The sequence below is a fragment of the Pteropus medius genome, unplaced genomic scaffold, assembly GCF_902729225.1.
Source record: "Pteropus medius unplaced genomic scaffold, Ma_sr-lr_union100, whole genome shotgun sequence".
In the NCBI taxonomy this organism is placed as follows: domain Eukaryota; kingdom Metazoa; phylum Chordata; class Mammalia; order Chiroptera; family Pteropodidae; genus Pteropus; species Pteropus medius.
The window spans coordinates 21029304-21053747 of NW_024349801.1; the positions used below are offsets into that span (position 1 = coordinate 21029304).

Here is a 24444-nt window from a genome sequence, read left to right on the forward strand (position 1 = left end):
TTTCTGATGTTTTCTGCCAAACTTCCCCACTTTTGTCTGGACTTTTTCTTTCCTTCATCTTTATTGCCCTTTTTTCTTTTTCCCTTTTCTCATAATGATGTTAAAAAACTGATATATAAAATTGATAAATCATAATCACATGGACCACCATGTTCATTATCTTATTTCACAACAATCCTATAAAATAGGTATTATTATTATCCCCATTATACAAATGGGAAACTGAGGCACAGAGTGTTTACGTAATTTCTCCCAAAACACAAATAAGTAATAGGTGGAGCCAGAAATCAAAATTTGACAATCTGACATCAGAGGCTATATATCCTGCTCAATTTTGATACCTCACCAAGCAGTTTCTCCACAGTATATTGCCTTATTCTAGAAGGGAATCATAACTAGTTGGTTTTAAGAGTTCATAGGGGCTAGAATGCTTTAGATCTTAGTGTGCCTTGCATTCATTCCCTGTAAACTGTGCAAAACCCTGTCCACTTTCAGATGCTAATCTCAAATTGACCAACTGTGCTTTCCAGAGACCTGTTGGCTCTTTTGGAGTTGTCCTGTTCTCAGATGTTTTAGATGACTGTTGCTTCCCTTTGCTTCCTTCTGCAGAGATGTAAATAACATGCACATATTTTGACTGCTGTGACCTGTCTCCACCTGCTGTATTTTGGGGTTCACATGGTTACCCTGTCACTTAGTTTTGTTGCAAAAATTGTATGTGGGCTTTTGGTTTTGCTATCTAGTTTCTATGCCCATTTTTATGTGGACATTCAGGGAAATTCAAACACTAAGCTGCTAATCCCATGATCTCCCCAGGACCAGCAACTTTTTATATACTCACATGAGAATCCCGCCCCCACCCCCGCCGCCATATCTTTCCAAATAATGCCTTTACTTACCTCCCAAACACTCAATAGCTAACTACTTTTAATCGATCTCAATTGCAGGAAGGAGTATGGGGGAAAACACAATCACAAACAATCCCACTGAAGAATAGTGGGGTGAGACAGCATCTAAAACAGTAGTTCTCAAACTTGGCTGTGCATTGTAATTACCTGTGGAGTTTAAATTTATTGAAGCCTGGGTCCAACCCCAGAGATTCTGATTTATTTGTCTGGGATTTTATAAAGGTCCCCAGTCAAATGAAGAGCATGGTGATAACACTAATATATAATAGTAATATATAATATATACTTAAAATTTGCTAAGAACTAAAACGTTCTTACAATACAGAAAAAGTAACTATAAGGTGACGGATGTGTTAATTAACTTGAGTGTGGTTAACTATTTCACAAAGTATATGTATATTAAATCATCATGTTATACATCTTTAAAAAATAACATTGTACAACTTGAATATAAACCATTTTTATTAATTGATGCTTTTTTCCCACACCACCAAGAAATTCTCTAGTTCTCAGCAGACATACACAAGGTGTCCTACAAATAAACTCAATTCTGATACTATCTACCCAGAGAGAGCATCAAATCTTACAAGTTAAAGGCTCAGTTGCACAAGACTACTCCCACTTCGGATGTCAATCATAAGTTGTCACCTGTGCTTCTGACCAACTGGCTATAAATTAGAGGGTCCCATGACCCCCTTCTCAGATTCAATGAATTTGCTACAGTGGCTCACAGAATTCAAACAAACATTCACTTAACATTTACCAGTTTATTATAAAGGATATTATAAAGCAGCAGTCCTCAGGCTTTTTGGCACCAGAGACTGGTGTTCCTATGAGAATCTAATGCTTGATGATCTGGGGTGGAGCTGAGGTGGTGATGCTAGCACTGGGGAGTAGCTGCAAATACATTACCCACTGCTCTCCTTCTGCTGTGAGGCTTGGTTTCTAACCGGCCACAGACCAGTACCAGGCACTGGGGATGCCTGTTATAAAGGATACAGATAAACAGCCAGATGAAAAAGTACACAGGGTGAAGAACAGAAGGGTCCCGAGTACAGGAACTTCTGTTCCCATGGAACTGAGGTGCATCACCCTCCCAGGATGTGGATGCCTTCACCAACATGGAAGCTCATCCTATCCCATTGTTCAAGAGTTTTTATCGAGCTTAACACCTCCAGCCCCTAAATGATCCCTTTCCCTGAGGTCAGTGGGTGGGGATGAAATTCCGACTCTTTAATCATTTGGTCTTTCTTGTGACCAACCCCATTCTGAGGCTAGGTAGGGGCCTCACTCTGTCACCTCATTAGCATAAATGCAAATGTGCTCGAAGAGTCTCCTTATGAAAAACAAAAGATATTCCTATCACTTCTATAGATAAAGATTTGTCCAATATTTGGGTTCGAATCATTTTATCTTTTCCATAGCTTACAATTATTCTATTTAACCCCACAACCATTAATAATTAAAATGAAGAAATAAATTCCTATACCTTGACATCTATCATCAACTGGGACCAACTTGTTCCAATCACTTGCTTTGCTCTTACCTTCATTAAATATTGTGGTAGCAATTCACACCAAATGCCTCTCTGAGAATATATATGCCTTGCCTCTGTTCCTACTTGTCACATAATATAAGTGGTGAAGGAGATGTACAATTAAACAGATTTCTCATTACTTTTCTCTCACTGAAATACAAATAATCTCTGGGCTTTAGTCTCTATCCAGCTGGCACATGTCTTGCCAGACCCCATTAGGGAAAAACTTCCTGAGGTCAGCCATTTAGTGACACTGGCAATTTAATGTTTGGGGGAAGGAAAAGTACTCATCCACTTAGGAAAATAGTTTAAAATAACTAAAGGAAATTGATTCCTTCCCTTGGAACAAAGCCCACAAGGCCCATAATCAAGCTGCAACCACTTAAAAAGACCCACTATTTTTTCAGCATTACAGGTGCTCCAAGAAATTCATGGTGCTTGACATCATCTATACTTTCCCCACACCCAGGCCCATCTTCTCTGTATCCAGGCCACAATCTTTAAGTCTTCAAGATCCTCTGGGATCCATGCACCTACCATAAAGTTTCCTGTGTGATGCAAATGAAACACATTTCCTTTCAAGTAACTCCTTTTCCTGCTGCTTTATCCCAGAGAGCCTGTTCTTTCCCAACTTTCCTGATGCTATTGATCTTATTAATGTTAACATAGTCCAGTCTCCCATTATCATAGTGCTTACTCTTCTAAAGAAATAGGTGATGCTAATTTGGCTGGTAAATATACCTTACATTATTAGCTCCCTATCTTTAGCTCTACTGATGAAATGTCTATTGCTTTTTGTCCTAGCACAAGTTCTTCTAGATCGGTAAAACTTTATGGACATCTGTCATAATTTAGAAAAGTCCCCTTCGCCAAGTTGTAACTTCTATCCATGATCACACTGCATTTGCAGAGATATCTCTTAAATGGCATGACGAATTCTTACAGGACTTTGTGTTCAGGCTGGTAATGATCTCATCAAGCAATCATGTTTCCTCTTTCGCATCAAGTACAAATCGGCACAAGCTATTTTCATTGGAACCCTTTTCCACTGTCTTATATCTAAGAACCAGATCAGATCACATCACTTTATTTCTGGGAGAGCCACAGTATTACTAATATCAATCCCTGGATATTATTTGGTTTCAGATTACTTACTTTGAGAGGACAAGACTCTTCAGTCATTAGTTCAATAAACCAAATGCCTATTACTGAGTACCTATTACATACCAGGCAAAGGGACATAAAAATATACAGATGGTTCCTCACCATAAAAAAACTCATAGTCTCTCATTAAGCACACACATAAACAAGTAACTGTCATAGTCATTAACACTGGTCCATTTGGTGGCAGGCCATCCCACCTTTTAAAATAAAGCTCCACTCCTTTCAATTACTACAGTGAGTATAATGCATTTAAACCTCCTTTACCTTCAGTGCCAAAGATGGGGCTTCGAGTCTCAGAACTTTTTCCCTGCTAACATCATAGTCAACAAGAGGCATTAAATCAGTGAGATTTAAAAGCCATTTCTGATCTAGCTTTGTATTTTAGGATACACAAACACAGAGATGGCTAGGAGATTCAGATTCCTTGGTCACTAAGTCTCCATCTGACTTATCGTGTTTCTTGTATCTCAAGGCAACTATAAGGAGAGGGCATTATAGAAAGAGAACACTCTGGAATGCTCTGGTCAGACTAGGATGAAAGCAGGGGATATGGACAGGCACCTGAGGATCAATCCATGCTCTAACCTGTCTGAAGCCCGCAAAGTTCTCTCTGAACATAATACAAAAACAGCAGTATTTTTACTTTTAATAACCAATCAGACCAGATTCATATGGGCTATAATAAGTAAATTACTCTTTTCATCCATTCCAATTGCTTTTGCTCCTTTTAGCTAATGCTTATCAAATTACTGAATAGTACAACTTATTATTCAGCTATTCAGATAAAAAATATAGACCAAAGAACAGTATAGATCACTTTGTATTTATTACATGTTTAACTGAATTTTTTAAAATTACAGAATTCAACTCCAAAATGGTAATTAATGCCTGTTAAGTTGTTGATCACTTGCATTTTTCCCTCCAAAAATACCGTAAAGACATGTGAATAGGTACAGTGCACTTTAAAGGCTCACAATCATGAGACAAAGATCACATTTATCCATAAAAATTAAGAAAAATAGCTCAATATTTTAAAATATTATCAACATAAAATAAAGGAAAAATAAAATACTGCATTTTTACCACAACTGTTTTGGTAGATAATAGAATTTTGTTTAAAATAATGCTCCTCTGCAGAGCATATGCTGTGGTTGTCATGCTTGGCACATAAGCAATTAGAAACTGCTCAGCTTCCATCTGAGTTTTTTTAGAAGGACCCTTACTCAGGGCTACTTTCCTCTGAGTCTGATCTAGCTGCTCTGATGGGAGTCTGATCTTTCTTCCCTCACTTGCTCTTTAGGCTGTCCTGTCTTCCCTTTACTCTCCCAGATTCACACTTTCTGTCTCCTGCATTCTCAGCAAAGATGCCTGGCACAGAATTCACACAGCGGAGTAACCCCACCCTCATAGCTTTTATTCTATATGTTGCCCCTTCACTTCACTAAATTATGACTATAAGGTAAGGAGATGATCTACAAATAGTAATCATTCTTCCTATTTTATAGTCATGTCTCACACAATACAAAAAAAGTTGGTGATGTTTGATTTGGAACTTAACTACTGCTGTTTTTAAAATCATAAAAATATAAAAATTGTAAACATTCTACTAAACATTTCAGTAGAAACCTGTTACTCTATTTTTTATTTAGTGGGTTCAGAAAAAACAAAAGTGTTGCCATGTTCCCTTTGGCAGACCCAAAAATCATGCTCCCAGCCCTAACCTACCAATACACATCTCCCACCATTAGACATATCTATAGGTCAAGCATGTCTCTCATGACAGATGCTACTATCACTAATGAACATCCCTATAACAAAGCAGTAGGCTCTTATAATCTCTCTCAGATAGCTGTCCATCTGCTTGCTGGGTACCTTACCCACTGCTCCACACTCAACCCAGCCTCAGTAACCATGTAAACGCATGGAAGTAAGGACACGAAATATTGGGAGCACCTCCTTTGCTACACACTGCATTCCTCTGGCAAAGTGAGAGGGCGCTTCCCATCTCTTTGTCGGAGTAACAGCAGAATCAGGTGGGGGTGCTGCTGAAAGAGGTAGGATTAAAAAGGAAGCTGATGAGTTTAGCCACCAGCATCCACAACACCCACAGAGACAGCACATTCCCTTCACTGTGACACTGCTGGGAGCTTGAGGATGACTCTCATCTTCTATTTAAAAAGAGAAACCTACACAGGAAGTTCTAGTCACTTTTCATTGCTCTTATAGCAAGATTTTACTGTGTTTTTAAAAGCATTAGATGAATAAGGCATTACATTTTTTTAAAAGAGTAACTTAAAAATTAATTTTTAAAAATATTGTTTTTAGGGAGGATTATGCTAAACATAAATGACTAATGAAATCTATTGGCTCTAGGGAATCCCCTTAGCATCTTTCAGATCAGCTATGATTACTGAGATAACCTAAAACCAGAATTCCACACCTAGGTGATAAACACTACCAATTAACCAGAGTATTAATTGCAATGACTTAAAACTACATTACCTGAATAGTCTCCACGGTGAAGTATCAGAAAAAGTGAAATAATAAATAATTCCACAGCACCGTAAGGTTTTATAAAATACAATTTCAGTTTTTAACATTAACATATCATGCTCGCTTTGGCAGCACATATACTAAAAACATTACTGTACAATCTCAAATTCTGGTCCATCATTCATGTTAGGCTGATAATAGTTCTAACAGAGGCCATATAGGCACAACTATAACATGAAAATAATATATTTACTGAAGAACCTGAATGGATATACTAAGTCACCATTTCGGTTGCATCCAGTGAGTTGTAGTGGATTCAAAGGCCAGGAAAAATGGTTTGCCATTTATACCCTAAGCACAAATTTTAACTTGCCAAAAGAACCAAAGTGGTAACTAAGTTATCTGCCATAACTAAAAAGTCCTTTTATATCTGTGTGCTCTTGTGGGTTTTATTTCTATATGATATTTTGTAAATGGCTCTGAGTTTTTAACATAAGAATACAATGATTCACTTTTAATTTTAAAAATAGATGCAAGTGGAAAACAGACAAATTTTGTAGCCAAATTATCTGCAATTATGTATATCAAGTTATTTATAATAGAAACTATCTCATAAATTGGATCTCCCAATGTCTAGCATGCTCATGGATCTCTTGAACTTAGTGTGTGCTGTGCCAACTTAGTTCAACACTGATTAAAGCAGAACATAATGGAAAGTAATGACTTGTCTACCAAAAAGCATATGCTGCATTCCAAAGCCAAATATGAATTAGGTTTGGAATTATTAATTCCATGTCTCTTCTCCATTAATGCAGAGAACTCAGACTTGGCTTTACTACAAATCAGCTAGCACTAGAGTAAATCGGCTATAAAATTACTTATAACAAAATAAATATTTTCAGTCCCTCTGCACTAAGTGATATATAAATCATGAGCAGTTTATAACATTAGCTTAGGTCACTCCATGGGACCCAAACATACTGTACAATCCTGAGTAAGTGGTTAGGGATACAGTTTCTTGGGGATCTTTCTTGATCAGGAATCATAAAGAAAAGACATAAAACCAAAACTTGTAATAATCCCCATTTTCATTATAAGTACCATGAGTTCTTTTTACTTTGGTAAATAGGTTATCTATGTAAACCATTTATTTTGATGGAGTAAAATATAAACAGAGCTTCCGCTAGGATCCCTCCATCACCTTTTGACACTGATACAATAAATAGTCAGGAAGAGTAGGACAGGAGGATCTGAACCATAGGGCTAATACATCACCATGAACTCGGAAATGCAGTAAGCAAGGGATGGATGGGAGCAGCTGACAGGCCAACAGCCCTTCTTTGCCTACAACAAAACAAAATTTAAAATTTCTTTAATTCAAAACAACTTCAATAGACATTTCTCCATAGAAGATATACATATGGCCAATAAGCTCATGAAAAGATATTCGACATCACTGATCATTAAGGAAATGCAAATCAAATCGAATGAAATACTACTTTATGCCCATTAGGATGGCAATTATCAAAATAAATAACAAGTGATGGTAAGGATATGGAGAAACTGGAACCCTTGTGCACTGCTGGTGGGGATGTAAATGGTACAGTTGCTGTGGAAAACAGGAGAGTTTCTCCAAAAATTAAATATAGAATTATCCAGCAATTCTACTCTGGGCATATAACCAAAAGAACTGAAAATAGGGACTCAAACATAGATTATGTGTACATCCATATTCACAGCAGCATTATTCAGAATAGCCAAAAAGTAGAAGCACCCAAGTGTCCATCGACAGATGAATGAACAAATGTGGTATATTGACACAATGGAACAGTATTCAAGCTTAAAAAGGAAAGAAATTTTGACATGTGCTACAACATGGTTGAATCTTGAAGACGTTGATGCTAAGTGAAATACGCTAGTAACAAAAGGACAAATATTGTATGATTCTACTTATATGAGTCACCTAGAGTAGTCAAATTCATAGAGAAGGAAAACTGAATGATGGTTGCCAGGGGCTGGAGTGGAAGGGAGAATGGGCAGTTAGTGTATAATGTGTATAGGTTTTGTTAGGGAAGCAGAAAAAGTTCCGAAGATGATGGTGGTGACAGTTGCACAACATGAATGTACTTAATGCCATTAAGCTGTATACTTAAAAATGGTTGAAAAATGGTAAATTTCATTATGTATATTTTATCACAAAAAAAATTCTTTAATAGTCACTCATCTGAAAAATACTCATAACAGGAAATACGACTCTAAGAAATCTGACACTTAACAAGAGCTGATTTGTATTCTGACTGTGAGAAAGCCCTTATAAACACAGGTTTGCTTTTCATAACTCTACGAACCTATGATGTCAACAACATGAAGTCTCAGTTTTTGTTGCAGGGTCTTTAGGGCCGAAGGCAGAGCAGCTTGAGAGTCTGATATTTTTACATTTTGCTTCACATCATTTGCAAAGGATAACCAGAGTTTGCCGAAGTCTTCAGTTGAGATTTTTAATGGCCTGAAAATAATTTTAAAAATTAGACTGATGTCCAAAAAAAAAAGAAATGATTCTCAACAAATAAACATACATTTCAAATGACTCATAGGACTCAAACAATCATTGTAAATCTGGGACCCACAAAACTTGTTTTGTTTTGTTTTTTGGCGAGGCAACCCTTGGTTGACTTCACGGATTGCAAGGACTTTGGCAACTTACAATTCCTTATTTTTTATTTTTTACACCTACAGCACATGGTCTTCCTAGGTGGTCTCCCATCCAAGTACTAACCAGGCCTGACCCTGCTTAGCTTCCAAGATCAGACAGGATCGGGCTTGTTTAGGGTGGCATGGCCGTAGACAAAACTTATGTTTTTGAACCAAATATAATTAAGATGCCAACCATCATCTTCCTACCTGCTGAAAATAATGAAAGCAAGAGATGTTACTAAAGTGCAAATAAATCACCCAGTTCTCTCTTTTTCTGAGTATTAGTAATTTCAGTAAAATTTTACCAACTAATTTCATGAATCATTCAAATATAAAACTTTTCTTTCGTGTTAATTTTGGATTTGGGGATAATGAGATACTCTATTAAAGTCATATACAAGAGTATGAATACAAAGACCCTTAAATACAAAGGACCTTAAATAAAATAGACCAAAAGAGGATTTCAGCAAATATATATTTTTAAATGGTTCATGAGACTGAAGATTAAATAGTTAACACTGGGTATCTCAGGGTGAGATTACAGGGAACTTTCATATTTGACTTAATTCTTCTATAGGATTTGAATTTCTATAATAAGTATGTATTGACTTTATAATTAAGAAAAATGTTTTTAAAGATACAGAGGATTTTATTAATACACAAAGAACTGTTCATGTTATATATAGTGCTTCTTAAGTATATATAAGATACACCTTCATAGTCAAAGAATAAGTTTTTCGAAGGCTGGATTCTATCTTATATAGCGATATGGGCATAAATACTCTGACAGATTGATAAACATATTCTTACTAAAAGACTTTAAACAGTGGGCAAAAATTATAATAGTGTAACACAAGTGGATGTGTGGAAATTAAAACAATTTTAAAGATAATCACTGGTATTCTGCATTCTTAGTTCAGGCAACTTTCATGTTTAAAAATGTCTGACTATAGTACAATATATTCACAACACTAAATGAGAGAAGAGTTAAGAGATCATTTTCAATTATTTTGGTAACAATGCACAGTGCCTAGTATAATGCTACTTACTGCATGACTAATAAAATTTTAATAAATTTGTTGAATAATTCTCTTGCAGATCTCTAAAGCTCACTGAACAGATTTTACAAAATTAACCAAATAAATAAAACACAAATCAGAGAAACTTTAAGTTTTTTTTTAAAGTTATGCAGAATCTTTAGTTATTTCAGTTTAAACATTAATATTAGTTTCCCTCAGAAGTTTTCCAAGATCACTAACCAACCCCAACCTAAATCAGGTCCCATAACTATAATCAGTCATTGTACTACATACTTTCTCTTCATAGCACAATTCACAATTATATATGCATTTATATGACTGTTCAATGTCTCCTCCCTAGACTGGACACTTCCTAAAGGTAGGGACTGTGTCTAGTTTTGAATTGCTGTAAACCCTAGAACCTAGCACAGTGCTTCTGTCCAGAAAAGAGGACTAATAAATATTTGCTGAATAAATGAATAACCTAAATTAACATTCCAGAAAACATTTACCTAATGAAATCTAATAGTGATAAGTTTACTGAAAATTCAAGCTGAACAGCATGAGTGTCCATCATTTGATAATTTATAAAACCAGAAAGATTCCCTTCTGTAAACGGTTTTTCTATCTGCACACTATATTGAAAGATTTTGGTGTTCTCTGTTTCTATTACAGGCAAGCAGCATCCAGGTTGCTCGGTGATCTGTAAATAAAAGTAATAAAAGTATTAAAAGAAGGAATCAACATAGACTATCATATGAATATCAATTTTCTACTTAATTCAAGTGGTATAAAAATATATTATTGTGAGATGTTAATAACAAGCCACAATCTGAAGATGACTGATAATTTCACTTGAGAGAAATTCACTATCAAAGATAATTAAGAAACAGGTCAAAATTATGTAACAAATGTCATTACAATGAAAATCTCTATGTAATTTAAGAACAAAAAATATTATTAAACTCTAGTATTGTGGCTCTCAATCCTGGCTAGCACCAGAATTTTAAAGCTAAGAGAGTTAAAAAAAATGTATATGGGTGTGTGTATACATACATACATATACACACACACATACTTATATATATATATATATATACACACACAGGTTATCTTTCCTTCTCATTCTCCACCCTTACTCAAGCTCTGGTGGTAAAGCTCAGGCAACTGGACTGGGTTTTGTTTTGTTTTGTTTTTTTAAGATCCACAGGTGATTCTAGTGCACATCTAGAGTCAGGAACTTCTGCCCTGATCAGGCCCAGGTAATATCCCATTCAACACATTCTAGCTCATAGAAGAAATTGGGTCAGTTTTATGGAATATGGATCACTGATCAAATCTCACTATAACTCCACCAAGGATATACATACAATATGCAATGAGCATATTTCCAGGAATTACAATAGCAGTCTCCTTGAGCTAGGGAAGACAGAGAATTGGCGCCTGAGCAAAGGCACACACTATTAATACCTTCACTTTAAATGTGAAGAAACCAAGGCACAAGGCAGTTATATAATTGGACCACATAACACAGCTAATAAGCAGTAGAAGCAAGATTCAAAGACAAGCACTCTGAGTCAAGAGCCTATATTCTTTACTACTGTGTTCTATCAAACCTCACTTTATATTTATGGCCCTCTCCAGTACAATCTTTATTATGTTTCCTTGTCTCTTTTAAATAATTCATCCCTACTCAAAATAGTAAAAAATCTGTCACATCTTTTACTTTTTTGCTAAAGAGGAAAAAAGAATGTGGAAGAAATGTATAAACCATCAGAAGAGCCAACAGCAGAAACAATAAGTAAGCATTGTGCATTTAAGGCAGAAATAATAAACCATTCATTGTCTTACCTTGAAATTTTCTGCAGGAGCAATTTCTAAGTTAGCACTTTTCAATTCTGAACTACCCTTATTAGAAACTGACCAGACCATCAATAAACAATCATCTTTCCAAATTTTGTAAGAAGACACTGACATGTTTTCATCATTACAGACATCTATAAGATCTGAATGCATGTGTTCAGCAGTTTCTTCCAACAAAGAGGAATCTAAAGAGATTTCATTGCCAACTGAGGCTGCAGTGAATTGAGGAGGGTGAAAAACTTCCATGTTGTTATCCGCAAACAATGAAGGTTTAGATAGCCTGCAATTTGAAAGTTTCTCAACCAAGGGCAGTTCAGTGAGTGATTCAGAATCCAAAAGTTCTGAACTGAGAGTAAATTTATTTAATTCTTTGTCTCCTCTATCCTGCAAATTATCCAAATAATAATCTTCATAAGTCACACTTGACAAAGAACTAAAGGAAGGACAGGTCGTATTATAAGCACTGGTTGTTTCTTCAGTTTTGGTTTCCTTGACTTTTGATTTTCTTTTGAACTTGTGAGAGACGTTATCTGCTTTTCCCAGCTGCAAAAATGAAACATCATAATAATATAAAAAGAAACCATTCTTCTAGTCATGAATTTCAAACATTTTTCTATAATTTCAAATGAGCAATTTTACTAACTTGCTAAAGTTCTATCTATAAAGCAGAGATTAAAAAAAGAATCAGAGATGAACAAAATGTTAAGCTCTGAAATTCTGACAGCTACATTACTTTGAACTATTAGCTAAAGCTTATTTCTCATTAAAAACACATAAAATCAGAAAAAGAAATAAGGTTAAAAGGTAAATTGTGAACAATTCTAAAAACTTGTTAGATTTCAGAATACTAGAGTACAGAATTGTGCAAATTAAAAACAGTGAAAAACACAGCCATTTTTTGAGTTTCTAGAGTTGTCTTGCAGAAGCTAAGGTACCCTCAAATACAGGAATGGCTCAACTGATTCAGTAATCTATAATAATTATAATTTGAGTCAATAAATGGACAAAAAACTGATTTTACTTCAAGAATCACTAGTAGTAGTAGCTAACTGGAGCACACAGCAAGAAAGAATCCCATAAGTGACCAGTGATGTTTGCTACAAACTCGAGACGGGAACAGCCAATTTGTTATCCTTGAGCTAACCTCCTGAGGAATGGTCTGACTTCTTGCTTCACAAAGTTCTACTTAGAATCAGTGTAGCAGTCTGGCACTATTCTAAGTCTAAGTCTATGCCTCCATCCTCCTGGGAGTTGTAACACTATGTGGCCACTCTTCACATGATTCTAGGTAACCAGAACTTTCGTTTCCTTTTCATATCCTCCTATTCTCTCAAGTCCCAACATCTCTTCTAACTCAGAGCATAGTTTGTCTCCTACATTTCAATTCGGAAGTCATCGAACAAGAATTAACATTGTATTAACACAAAAACAAGAGGGAGGAGTGGGTGAAGGACTTCCACTACGATAGCCATGGGACTTGAACTGGACATACAGTAGTCCCCCCTTATCTGTGGTTTTGCTTTCCATGGTTTCCATTACCCACAGTTTCGGTTACTCGCAGTCAACTACCGTCCAAAAATTTTAAAAAGAAAATTCCAGAAATAAACAATTCATAAGTTTTAAATTACACACTGTTTGGAGTAGTGTGTGTCCATCCCGAGGCATGAATCATCCCTTTGTCCAGCATATCCACGCTGTATATACCCGCCCATTAGTTGCTTAGTAGCCGTCTAAGTTGTCAGGCTGTCCTGCAGTGCTTGTGTTCAAGTAACCCTTATTTTACTTAACAACAGCCCCAAAGCACAAGAGCAGTAATGCTAGCAATTTGAATATGCTAAAGAGAAGCCATTAAGTACATTCTTTAGGTGAAAAGGTGAAAGTTCTTGACTTAATAAGGAAAGACAAAAATTGTATGCTGAGGTTGCTAAGAATGAATCTTTATCCATGAAACTGTGAAGAAGGAAAAAGAAATTCGTGCTAGTTTTGCTGTCACAACTCGAACTGCAAAAGTTTCAGCCACAGTGTATAATAAATGCCTAGTTAAGATGGAAAAAGTATTAAATTGGGAGTGGAAGACATGAAAAGAAAACGTGTTTTGATTTATGGCAATGTGTTACGCCAGAAAGAACTGACCCTAAACAAAGACTTCAGCAATGGATACCCTGAAGCAAGTGACATTAAGCCACTTACTGCAAGTAAAAGATGGTTCCACAAATCCAAGAATAGATGTGGCGTTTTTTCATCTGGCATCATCACAAGAAGAAAGGTGAGTACAGCACAATAAGGTATTTTCAGAGAGAGAGACCATATTCACGTAACTTTTATTATCGTATACTGTTATAATTGTTTTATCTTGTTATTATTGTTAATCTCTTACTGTGCTGAATTTATAAACTAAACTTTATCATAGGTATTTATGTATAGGAAAAAACATAGTATATATAGGGTTCAGTACTATCCACAGTTTCAGGCATCTATTGGGGGTCTTGGAATGTAACCCCCTGTGGATAAGGGGGGACTACTGTACATTAGACGGCCCAATATTATTCTTCAGGTCACTGACACTCTCAGTTTTTTTCTGTTTCTTTGTTTTGCCTTTTCTTTTTCTCTGATTTTCATTTGGATAGTTTATTACTTTGTCTTCGAGTTAACGATCTTTTCTTCAGCACTGTCTAATCTGCAGTTAATCAGAAGCTAAACAAACCAGAAGACACTGGAGTGACATCTTTGTTAAAATATTTAAATAAAAGAAACAGTCAACCTAGAATTCATTACCTAGAGAAAATGTCTTTTAAAAATAAAGGCGAAATAAAAGGCAAAGGGGGAAAAAAGAAAAACAAACCTTGACTCTTGACCCTTACAGTGAACTATGTAAAAAAATCAACTAAAAATGGAACACAGACCTAAAAATAAAAGTTAAGGTGCAATACATCAATATAGCCTTGATCTATGTACAGCCAGTGCCAATCCTATCTGCTCTGCTCTTATGACAGGAAAGTTAGGGTTGAGGAATGAGAGGATACATGCTAATTTTATGTAATCATTTGCTTCCCCTCTTCTCTGCATAATGCCATCTGAGTTACAACACAGTTCCTCACAGAATTCAGGGTCCCATAAAACACTCCTTTTTGCTTTTTAAAACTATTCTAGTGATAGCTGAGGGTGAAAAAAAATATAAGGAGTAACCCGAAAAGGATTTAGCATAACTTAATCAGAAAAACATACTAATTACATTTCTGATTTCAAGCCCACCACAAAAAATAGTCTGAAAATTAATTTGTCACCCTGACTAATTCTCCTGAGGAAGACTCTAACTGATATCTATGCACTTTGTTGAGAAGGCAGAAATCCTTCTACATCAGCAATAACGCTCACAACTCAGAGTACTACCTAAGCCTGGGTGCACTGTGACCTAGATGATCTCACCTGGTGCACTTTGACCACTGATGACTGCCCTATCAGAGCCAGAACATTCAATAGTACCCTCACCACAGCCTACTGGAACAGCTCAAAGACCCAAGATTAGTCACTTTGCTGTTGGACCGCAAATGTTGAGTAAGAAAGCATTAAGATACATTACTTATTAATACTTTTAGGCTGAATTTGTTTTTTGTTTTTTAGGAGGGAATATCAAGTCTGACAGAAATGGGATCTAGAAAAGAGAGAGATATAGGCAAAGAATGTAGCCTAGAGTCTGGCCTAGTGTTGACAGTGATGGAGGGAAAATTCTGCCAAGGGAAAAGGAGGCTGAAAAAACTGGAATGATGTAAAACTGAAGAAAATGTCGCTCTAATCACAATTTTTCACTATTTAGATTCATCAGCCCATAAAATGTAAAATGACATGGAATTCTCGGATGCTCAAAAATAGCACCTGTCCTTCACTCCAATTTTTCATTCTTTTACCATGAGAATAACATATCAGCATAAAAACTTTTGAAAATCATCACAGTTGTAATGACTGAATATAGTTTTCATTTTTATATAATTCTTTTCAGTCTCAAAACACTTTTATCTTCTTAAGTTACAGGCAAGGTATAAATAAAATTTTATATTGTTTTTAATATAAGTATTTTTATTTTTAAAAATTTTTTAGGTGAGGCAACCCTTGGTTAACCTCACAGATTGCAAGGACCTTGTCATCTAACAATCCCTTATTTTTTATTTTTTACGTCTACAGCATCTGGTCTTCCTAGGTGGTCTCCCATCCAAGTACTAACCAGGCCTGACCCTGCTTAGCTTCCAAGATCAGATGGGATTGGGCTTGTTGAAAGTATTTTTATTTTATAATGCAGTATTTATCATTTTTAATGGCTGAGTAATATTCTGAGCTAATATAATTTATGTAACCATTCTCTTGTTAGACACCTTAACTGATTCCTATTTTTCACTATTAAAAATATCACTCTAAGAAGTACTTTTTCCATAGACATATCATCATTGTTGAACTATTATCATAACAGTATTTCCATCAAGCCCCTTTCCCATTGAGAACTGTCCTCCACCCACAGGAGTGAAAATACCCATGGTCCTATCTGTAACTTTATTTGGACCCTGACCCTACCCTAGTTGACTGGACTAAGGAGAATACCTGACTCAAGCTGAGCCAATTAGATTTTCTCTTTCAGGAATATAAAAAGTGTGTCATTAGAAGTTCTGGAGCTGAGAAAGCCATCTCCCACCACGTATATAATGACGACCAAGAGCTTTTACAGAGCCAGTGTTTTTGTACAAAACGGGATATAAATTCTCCAAGGAATAGAACTGACTACTTACCAAATTGATTGTACTTTCTGATCCTAGCCCAACAAATAATGATGATGCCAGCAGCTGCTTTTCTTTCTCCTCTTTAGATTGGGTGAGGACTTGAGATTGATCTTTTTTGGCTGTGGTTTGATCTACATTCTCCAACATTATACTCTCTTGAGAAACAGGCGGAGCTTCAGTTTCATCACCAGTTTTGCTTTCCTTCTTGGGAAGATAGCCCTCTTTCCCCCACAATTTCTTTATACCTTCCAGCTTCAAGCTATTTGTCCTTTGGAGATTGATAATGAAATCAAGTCAATTTAAATAATTGCTGAATAATTACTTTCTTGAGGCATTTTTAAAAAACACATCATTGCCATTGTCTTTTAGAAACAGCTTTCATATAATTTTATATTCTATATGCCAGAAGTAAAACCTAGATCTCTAGATTTTATTTTAGTTACAGCCAACATACCCCCTCCCTCCAGCCAAAAGATTTAACATAACAGAACTCTAGATTTAGTTTAAAACTTCAGATCATTTAATTTTCATTTAATTGTTTAAGTAAGTTGTCCAAAAATAGAACTACTATAAAGCAGTTCCTTTCCTCCACTGACTTTTCAAAAATATCTTTAAGTCTGATGAGTAAGAAAAACACCTTTTAAGTTTAACTATAATCACTCAATGAAAGAATGAACTCTACATAAATTCATTAAATAAAATCCTGTTGAAAGCAAAAAAAGATTGAAATCCACTCCTATATGTAAACTTGCCTTTAATCCAAAAGGTTTTCTTAATATGAACACTAGCTACAGTTTCAACAATTATAATGTACCTTTATAAAAATAAAACGATTTATAAAAGAAAAAAGTAAGATTTCTGGGAAAGCATGAAGGTTAGGAGGCTTTTAGACCTCGGTTGAAGAAGAATTAAAGTAGTGATCAGAATTTGGGCTCACCTACTATCGTCCTGAAAGTTACAGCTATGAATATGGAGTGACTAATATAATCATAAGTGCAGGCTGAAAAAGTCAAAGATTATCTCTTTGTTTTCATATAAGAACTATGTGTCCTTGGCACTTGGCTCATTTAAGCATCCTTGTCATGGTCCAAAATAGCATTTTTAAAATTTGTACTAAAAAATAAGCAGATCATAAAATGACTCTAAAAGAAAGACTCAGAAATATTTTTCCTGATTACCATTCCCTTATAATTTGTTGGACTAAGCCAGAAACAAAAACAGGCAGCTATACTTCATACTGAGTGAAGAACTAATGTTATTAAGTACTAATTGGCTGAAAGAAAATCTGAATGTTATTAAAAAATGACCTACAGGGAATTAGTCCATTCCTCCTCAAAAAATTTTGCTGCAGGAAGTTCCTTTACATGTCTTCATTTCTCCCTTTCTTTCAGGTACCAAAAGAGTTTTCTAAAAAGTTTTTTAAAAAATAAAAACTGTTCATTATCTATCAATCTCTTAGAAGAAAACTGGTTGTCTTTACATGAGCAGATTCAAAAGTGGTCCTGGGAGCCACTAAAGTGACCCCCAACATCTCTAGGATGCTCAACGGCAGCAACCCAAAGGGATTCATGAATGTTCACAGCAAGATTACAATGTTTCTATAACCCTGTTTACCAAAACATATCATTTAAAAAAAAAAAAAAGTAACTCCTCAAGTTTTACTAAAAATGATTCAAATATTAGTTTAACAAAAAAAGACAGGTGTGGTAGACACTGGGGTGTTCCATCCAGACCCCACTTCTATGAAGGACTTGTTGCTCCTTCAGTTGGGAGTGCAATCCCCTCGGGGACTGCCTTAGCTGCAGAGGGCAACCTCACTGGAGATCATGCCCCGTCCTAGGGCAGCCCACATCCACTGACTGATGAACAGAATATATAGAGTCTGGCCACCGATTCTGGCCAAACACAGGACAACTCCAAAGGACCATTCTAGCTTCCAAGCTCCCTATGGGGTCAGCAGAGGCTGTCATTGGTACTGTATGGCATCTCAACTTCTTACCTCTGCCCAAACCTGTTTCTTTCCCCCTTCCTTCCACAAGTGTTGATTCCAAGGGCACTCCTTAATATTCTGAATGCTAAATTCTATCACACTGTGAGCTTCTCAAGGAACTCAGCCCACAACATCAGGAATGGAAAAGGGGAGGAAAAATAACCCCAAAAGGAGGCTTGAGCTATTTTAAAGATTTTCTGGCTTATTTCATCTGCAAACATGCCTATTATCAACATGAATTTTCTGTTACTCATTATATATAGACAGTCTAAAAAGTAGGAAAACAAGAGAGCAGCATAAGGCCATTTCATATAGAAAATATGATATTAAACATATTGTAAAAGAATTGTTTTAAACATGAGCCACCTTTGACAGGACAATAAAAATATAATTTGTGGTGTTATATGGTATACCTTTGTATTATTTTTATTCAGACCATTCAAACACAGATGTAAATTCTGGCTCAGCAACCTTCAAAAGATTAGGGATATATTTTAATGCGGCTCTAGGAATTGCCAGTTGAGGTAGGGTGCTGTCTATAATAGGGCTTAAGGTAAGAAAATTCTAAATTGGGCTGGCTACTACTTTATTCTCAGCTTGCCAGAGACTACAAAAGCACTACTGTCTCCTCTCTAAAGCTGATTCACCTTGCCAATTACCACAAAAGGTTCCTAATCTGAAATAAGGTATGAGCTATGGTCCTCTTTGGAAAGGAATTCTAAATTCATCCCTCATGTTCCATTTTACGATAACGTAGCATATTTGTAATTCCTTAGCAGCTTTGCCAAATGCCATTTCTCTGAGGGTAGTATATGCATATGTATAGAATTACAAGGCCCTGTCAAGTCCCCCAGATCCTAGTTCAATACAAAAAAGCAGATACTGTAGTCTGTTGTGTAGGTCAAAGGGACTAAGTTTCCTCCTTGGATTGAGAGAGTTCCTGTTTCTCCTTTCCTCATCCCTTTGTTCCCTGTTTGAGGCACTTAATTGCTATCACTCCACCATCACATGCCCACAAACTGTATCTGTTCCTCAAGCTTGGAATACAAAAATCAAATTCTGAAAAAGAAAGGGGTGTCAACAGAGAAAGAAAAAAGGCTAAGAAAGAGAATTTTAACTTATGCCATTTCACTGAGCGTATCATTCTTCTGAGAAATATTTATAACCATATCACTGGAAGACTGACAAATACAAAGAGGAACATAAAATAAGGCGACTGATTCCTTAATAAACATGAGAACTCGAAATTCAAAAGTCATCTTTCAAAGTTGTCACCTTTGAGATTTTATCACACTTATTCCAACAATGCTGTCATTACTCAAAACACATAAACTCTTCTAGAAGAAGCTTCTACACAAACAAGAAAGCCATTTTCATTACTTTATGTTTCAACAAGGTATGGGCCAAAGACTGATCCAGATTGATCACTAACTTTATTTCATAAACTCAGGTTTTGGATAATGATGACAATGACGGCAAGGACAACTATTAATAATTTGATTTCATAAACTCAGGTTTTGGATAATGATGACAATGATGGCGAGGATAACTATTAATATCAATCACTTATAATGTATTGGGTTGTGAGGCACTTTACATAAATTTTCTCACTTTATTAATGTAATCATATTTCTAAAAGTAATTTATTTATATCTCCAAAATCAAAATGTACTTAAAAAGGATGAAGATTTGGCTTCACGTAAGACATTAGACACATGTATCACCAATTTTCAAGGTGGCTAGAAAGAAGCTCTGAAAGCATTTTGAGCAAAGTATACAACTTCCTCAACTGAAGTCAATCACCTTATTTTATGTTTATATTTGCCACTCTTCCAATGAGATGGTTATAAGAAGTAAATTACAAGAAATGTAGAATAATATGCTGAATATACACCTGGGTATCTAAGTTCTAATACACTTCTTTTAAAAAAAAATATATATATATATTTATATATATATATATATATAAACATAAACACATATTTATATATATGAATATATAAACATATGTATATACACACACACACACATATAATATGTAGTAATAGCACACACATCATTACTATGTGTAAAGGTTGTATACATCCTATGATGTCTTAGAAGTAAGCAAGCTCTTTTAAAGTATAAGGACAACTGAACAGTATCAACACTTTGCGAGCAATAAATAGAAACAACTGAAACAAGAGCCCAAGTAGAATTTAGCTTTCAGGAATCCTTCTACATTTAAGGACTCCCATGTTTTTGATTTCAATAGGAATTGAACTTACTCTTTCAGCCCTGTCTCTGCACTATTCCCAGATATATCTGAACCAAGAGAAATGCCAGCAGGAGACTGTCGTCCAGTGAAGCCAGATGAAGAAAAGGAGAGTCCATACGGTTCAAAATTGAGAACTAGAATTTTAAAACAATAACAGAGGTTTGTATTTAAGACAAAGAGAAAATTATTTTTTAAAAGGAAAAATTATCAGTTATTATTTACTACTGAAATAAAATAATTGAAGACTAGAATCCAGTAAGTGACATTTTGTTAACTGGGAAGGACTTTGGAAATGTTCTAATCAAATATTTATAGTAATAATAAAGCAGCTATGATTTATTGAATGTCTACTAGAGTCTTCATACTACTAGTTAACCAAAGATAGTTCTTCTTTTTTATAATTTTACCTCCCTTAGAAGCTAAAAAAGAATTTAGTTAGGAAAGACAATTGATAAACCAGGTCTATTGAAAAGTTGCTGTTCTCATGCAAAAGTGTTTAAGCTATGAAGAGACGACCATGTTTTTGCCTAATAAAAAACATGCTCTTGGGTACATTCCTATACCAAACTGACAGACAGAACCCTCAATGTGAAATCTCCCTTACTAACAAAGAACAAGATTTATTCAGGTTCAGATTCCTTCAAGTCTGTATACCCAAATGAATTCAATCAGAGCCATGAAAATTCATATCGTTATTGTGGAGAGCAGATGCCAATATCTATTTTCTTCTTTTGAAGTAATAGAACCCTCAATTCTTAGCTAGATATATAAACACCCAAAAAGAGATGACATTTCCAGACTCCTTTGCCATTTGACTGAGTTCTGGCTAATGAAATTATGCACATGTTTTGTGTGCAACTTCTGGGAGGAATTCTCCTGGAAGAAAAAACATCTTTTTTCTCTCCTTTCCTCTTTTATAGTCATGAAGCAATCGTCAATCCCAGGTTGCCTACTTATGAATTTCTTTAATGGGAAAGAACAATAACCTTCTACCTTGATAAGGCGCCTCTTTGTTTGTTTTCGAATATGCTATTTAGCTGAGCCTAATCCTTACTGGTATATGTATCTTTTTAAACTGGATTACAATGCAAATCATAAAAAGTATCTTAGAAAATATAAATGTGAACTTCTGTAATTATTATCTTCATTTTACAAATGAAGAAACTGTGGCAAAGAGTTTGTCATGGACTTGAACCCAAGATTACTAAGACAAGAAATGACAGAGCCAGATAAGAAATCAGATACTCTGGTTCCAGAGCTGCACTCTCAACTATTATGTTATTTTGCCTCCTCCAAAGGAAACAGCACCTAATCCAAAGAGTACTAAATAAATGCTTGTTTGTTAGCTAAACAAATGATATAGAAGAGGAATCAATATGCAAGAGAAAAAAATGAGCTAATTAGTAATCGAGAGAACTGAGTTCTTGACGTAGGATAGGTGTTAACTAGATATATGAACTAGACCTTAATTTCTTAGGAAAGTGAAGGGTTCAAACTAGTTCAACAGTTTGAAAATGCTGATTTGATAACCAGGGTCAAGCTGGCTTTGTAGAATCACCCACAGACCTTTTTATACATATCGCCAAGCTTTCAGAGATTTAGATACAGAAGGTATAGAAACGGGGCTCGAAAATCTGCATTATTTTTAAAATCTCTCTTTGTGATTATGCAAATGATTTATAAAAATCTCAAATAAGGTCAGTATCAGAACTGATTGATACTTGAAGGGTTCCAGAATTAACAACTTTTTAGTCCAAAAATACCAGTTTCCCCCTATCCTTTATTTTGTCTTATAGCCAGTCCAATTCTAAGATATATAATTTTATAACTGATTCCTCAAGTATTTATTAAGCATTTGCTATGTCCTGTCTCATAACTGATCTCTTTTTCCATAACAGACAGTATAAGCTCATAAAATTTTATTTTTACTTTAGAGAACTTTTGAAAAATAGATTTGGGAGGAGAAGAAAAGAGCCTAATTTGAGAGCTTAACCCCATTTATAATGAATATTCTATGGGAAAAAAGATGTACTTGGCAAAGGAATGCACTAGCTCGGGGAATTCCAGGGTTATCTACTATATTTACATCAGCAACTTAAATTATTTTAAGAAAGAAAACAGGCAGTGCCAGGAATTAGGCTCCTTGTCCTATCTCCCCTTCCCTATCCCATCCCTGAATTACAGCAATAGCAACTGATGACCTCCAGACATTTTAGAATAAGGAAACAGGGCAATTGGACCACATCTGTCACTCTGGAACTCTAGATTTTCCCTCCATGTCCTGGATGTCATAAAGCTTCTATATGCAAGATAGTCACAAGTCCAGCAATCGTAATTCAAAACTTAATTTTTTTTCCTGTACATTTTCTATCGATATATAAGGAGTTAAACTGATTGCCCTTTGAAAGAAAACTGAATTTTCTGGGCCATTGGGTATCACTGTACTAAATAATATGTTAAAAACCTTAAAAGAGCAAATACTCTACAAAAAAATAACATCAAGCCTATTATTAGTGTTTAGACTTTTTGATCTCATTTTAGGATCAACCATTTTAGTTGTGACTAGCACAGAGCCTGGAGAATAGTAAGTACTCAACAAAAGTCATTAAACGATGAATAGAAAAAAAGAGATCTTTCATTATTGAACTTTTCAGTATTAACATTCTGAATCCCTATATATATAATATTCAGTGGTCTCCCTTTATTCATATACATACTTCCTATCCATCATCCAAATATCTCAAAGATTTCCTCTTTACCAAAATCATGACAGAAGTCTTTCCCTGACAAGCTATGTTTCTTAAATGTACAGCTATTCATTCTTTTCTTAGCTGTTCCTAACTTCACTGATCAGGCATTTTGCTGGAGGGAGCATTCTAACATACTTAAGACATATAAAACTATTCAGAATGCAACTGAAACTCACGAGTCCATAGTAACCAGAGTTTTCTTCTGAAACTTTTTTTACAGATATACCCACACTAGTATCTGTCAGCCATCTAGCACAGTGATAATTCAACTTTCAAGGTCTTTCAAAATTCCAGGATGGCTGTTATCTCTCATGCACTTCATATGTATATGAAAGCCTGTGACTTTGGGAATACCTTTAGGCTAACTTTTTATTTTTGGATTTTCAAATTGCTGCTCAGTGTAAACAAGTCACAAGAAGATTTAAAGAGGGATAATAAAAGTAAATATCCTGTTATTTACTTACATGCATAAAAAAATGATGTCCCTACAATATAGCTTATAAATTCATGAAAAATTACCTTTTTCCTGAGAAAGTTTTTCTTCCTGCCTTTGGTGGTGAGGTTTGTAAGGTGCTGCCCCCTGACTGAGTTCTTCGGCCACGTAACCATCCAGAAAAGATAAGGAGGCATCTACCTGTATTAAAAATTCAGAAGTAAAAAATTTACCCTAAACAGTAGATTGTACATTCACATAAGTACTTTCAGTCCATATATGCTAAAATTTTTTTCAGTGAAACAGAACTTCAGTTCCAAAAGTGCTACCTGTCTAGATTTCTGAAACATCTATAACAAATCACACAGCTAATTATCTAACAATGTAAGTCTTTTGCAGTTATTACTGATTTCACTGCATTGAAGAATACATTTTTGAGCATCCAATGTATCAGGGCATCATGTTAGATGCTACGACTGAGACAAAGGAGATATAGTTAATGCACTGATGAGACTTGTAATCTACTAGAGGAGACACATACACTAGGAGCTATAATCTGTATTAGTTTCC

General features: G+C 35.3%; 1 protein-coding gene and 1 pseudogene across 4 annotated transcripts in view; both read right to left on the minus strand.

The window, feature by feature from the left end:
* Positions 1–24444, minus strand: part of AP4E1 (adaptor related protein complex 4 subunit epsilon 1) — a 61048-nt gene that overhangs the window by 4215 nt on the left and 32389 nt on the right. The window contains exons 15-22 of one of the 4 annotated variants that reach the window (XM_039889054.1): positions 23961–24075; positions 20702–20825; positions 16454–16712; positions 11667–12221; positions 10328–10518; positions 8451–8608; positions 7378–7446; positions 1832–1891 (exon numbers count right to left, since the gene is read on the minus strand). In XM_039889054.1, coding sequence (XP_039744988.1) covers positions 1854–1891; positions 7378–7446; positions 8451–8608; positions 10328–10518; positions 11667–12221; positions 16454–16712; positions 20702–20825; positions 23961–24075 — 1509 coding nt within the window. In that variant the 3' untranslated portion in view covers positions 1832–1853. Of the gene's footprint in view, positions 1–1831; positions 1892–4411; positions 7447–8450; positions 8609–10327; positions 10519–11666; positions 12222–16453; positions 16713–20701; positions 20826–23960; positions 24076–24444 lie in introns of those variants that run through there. The other 3 variants (XM_039889055.1, XM_039889053.1, XM_039889056.1) reach the window with 3 other exon arrangements.
* LOC120580975 (uncharacterized) lies at positions 8830–8948 on the minus strand (annotated as a pseudogene).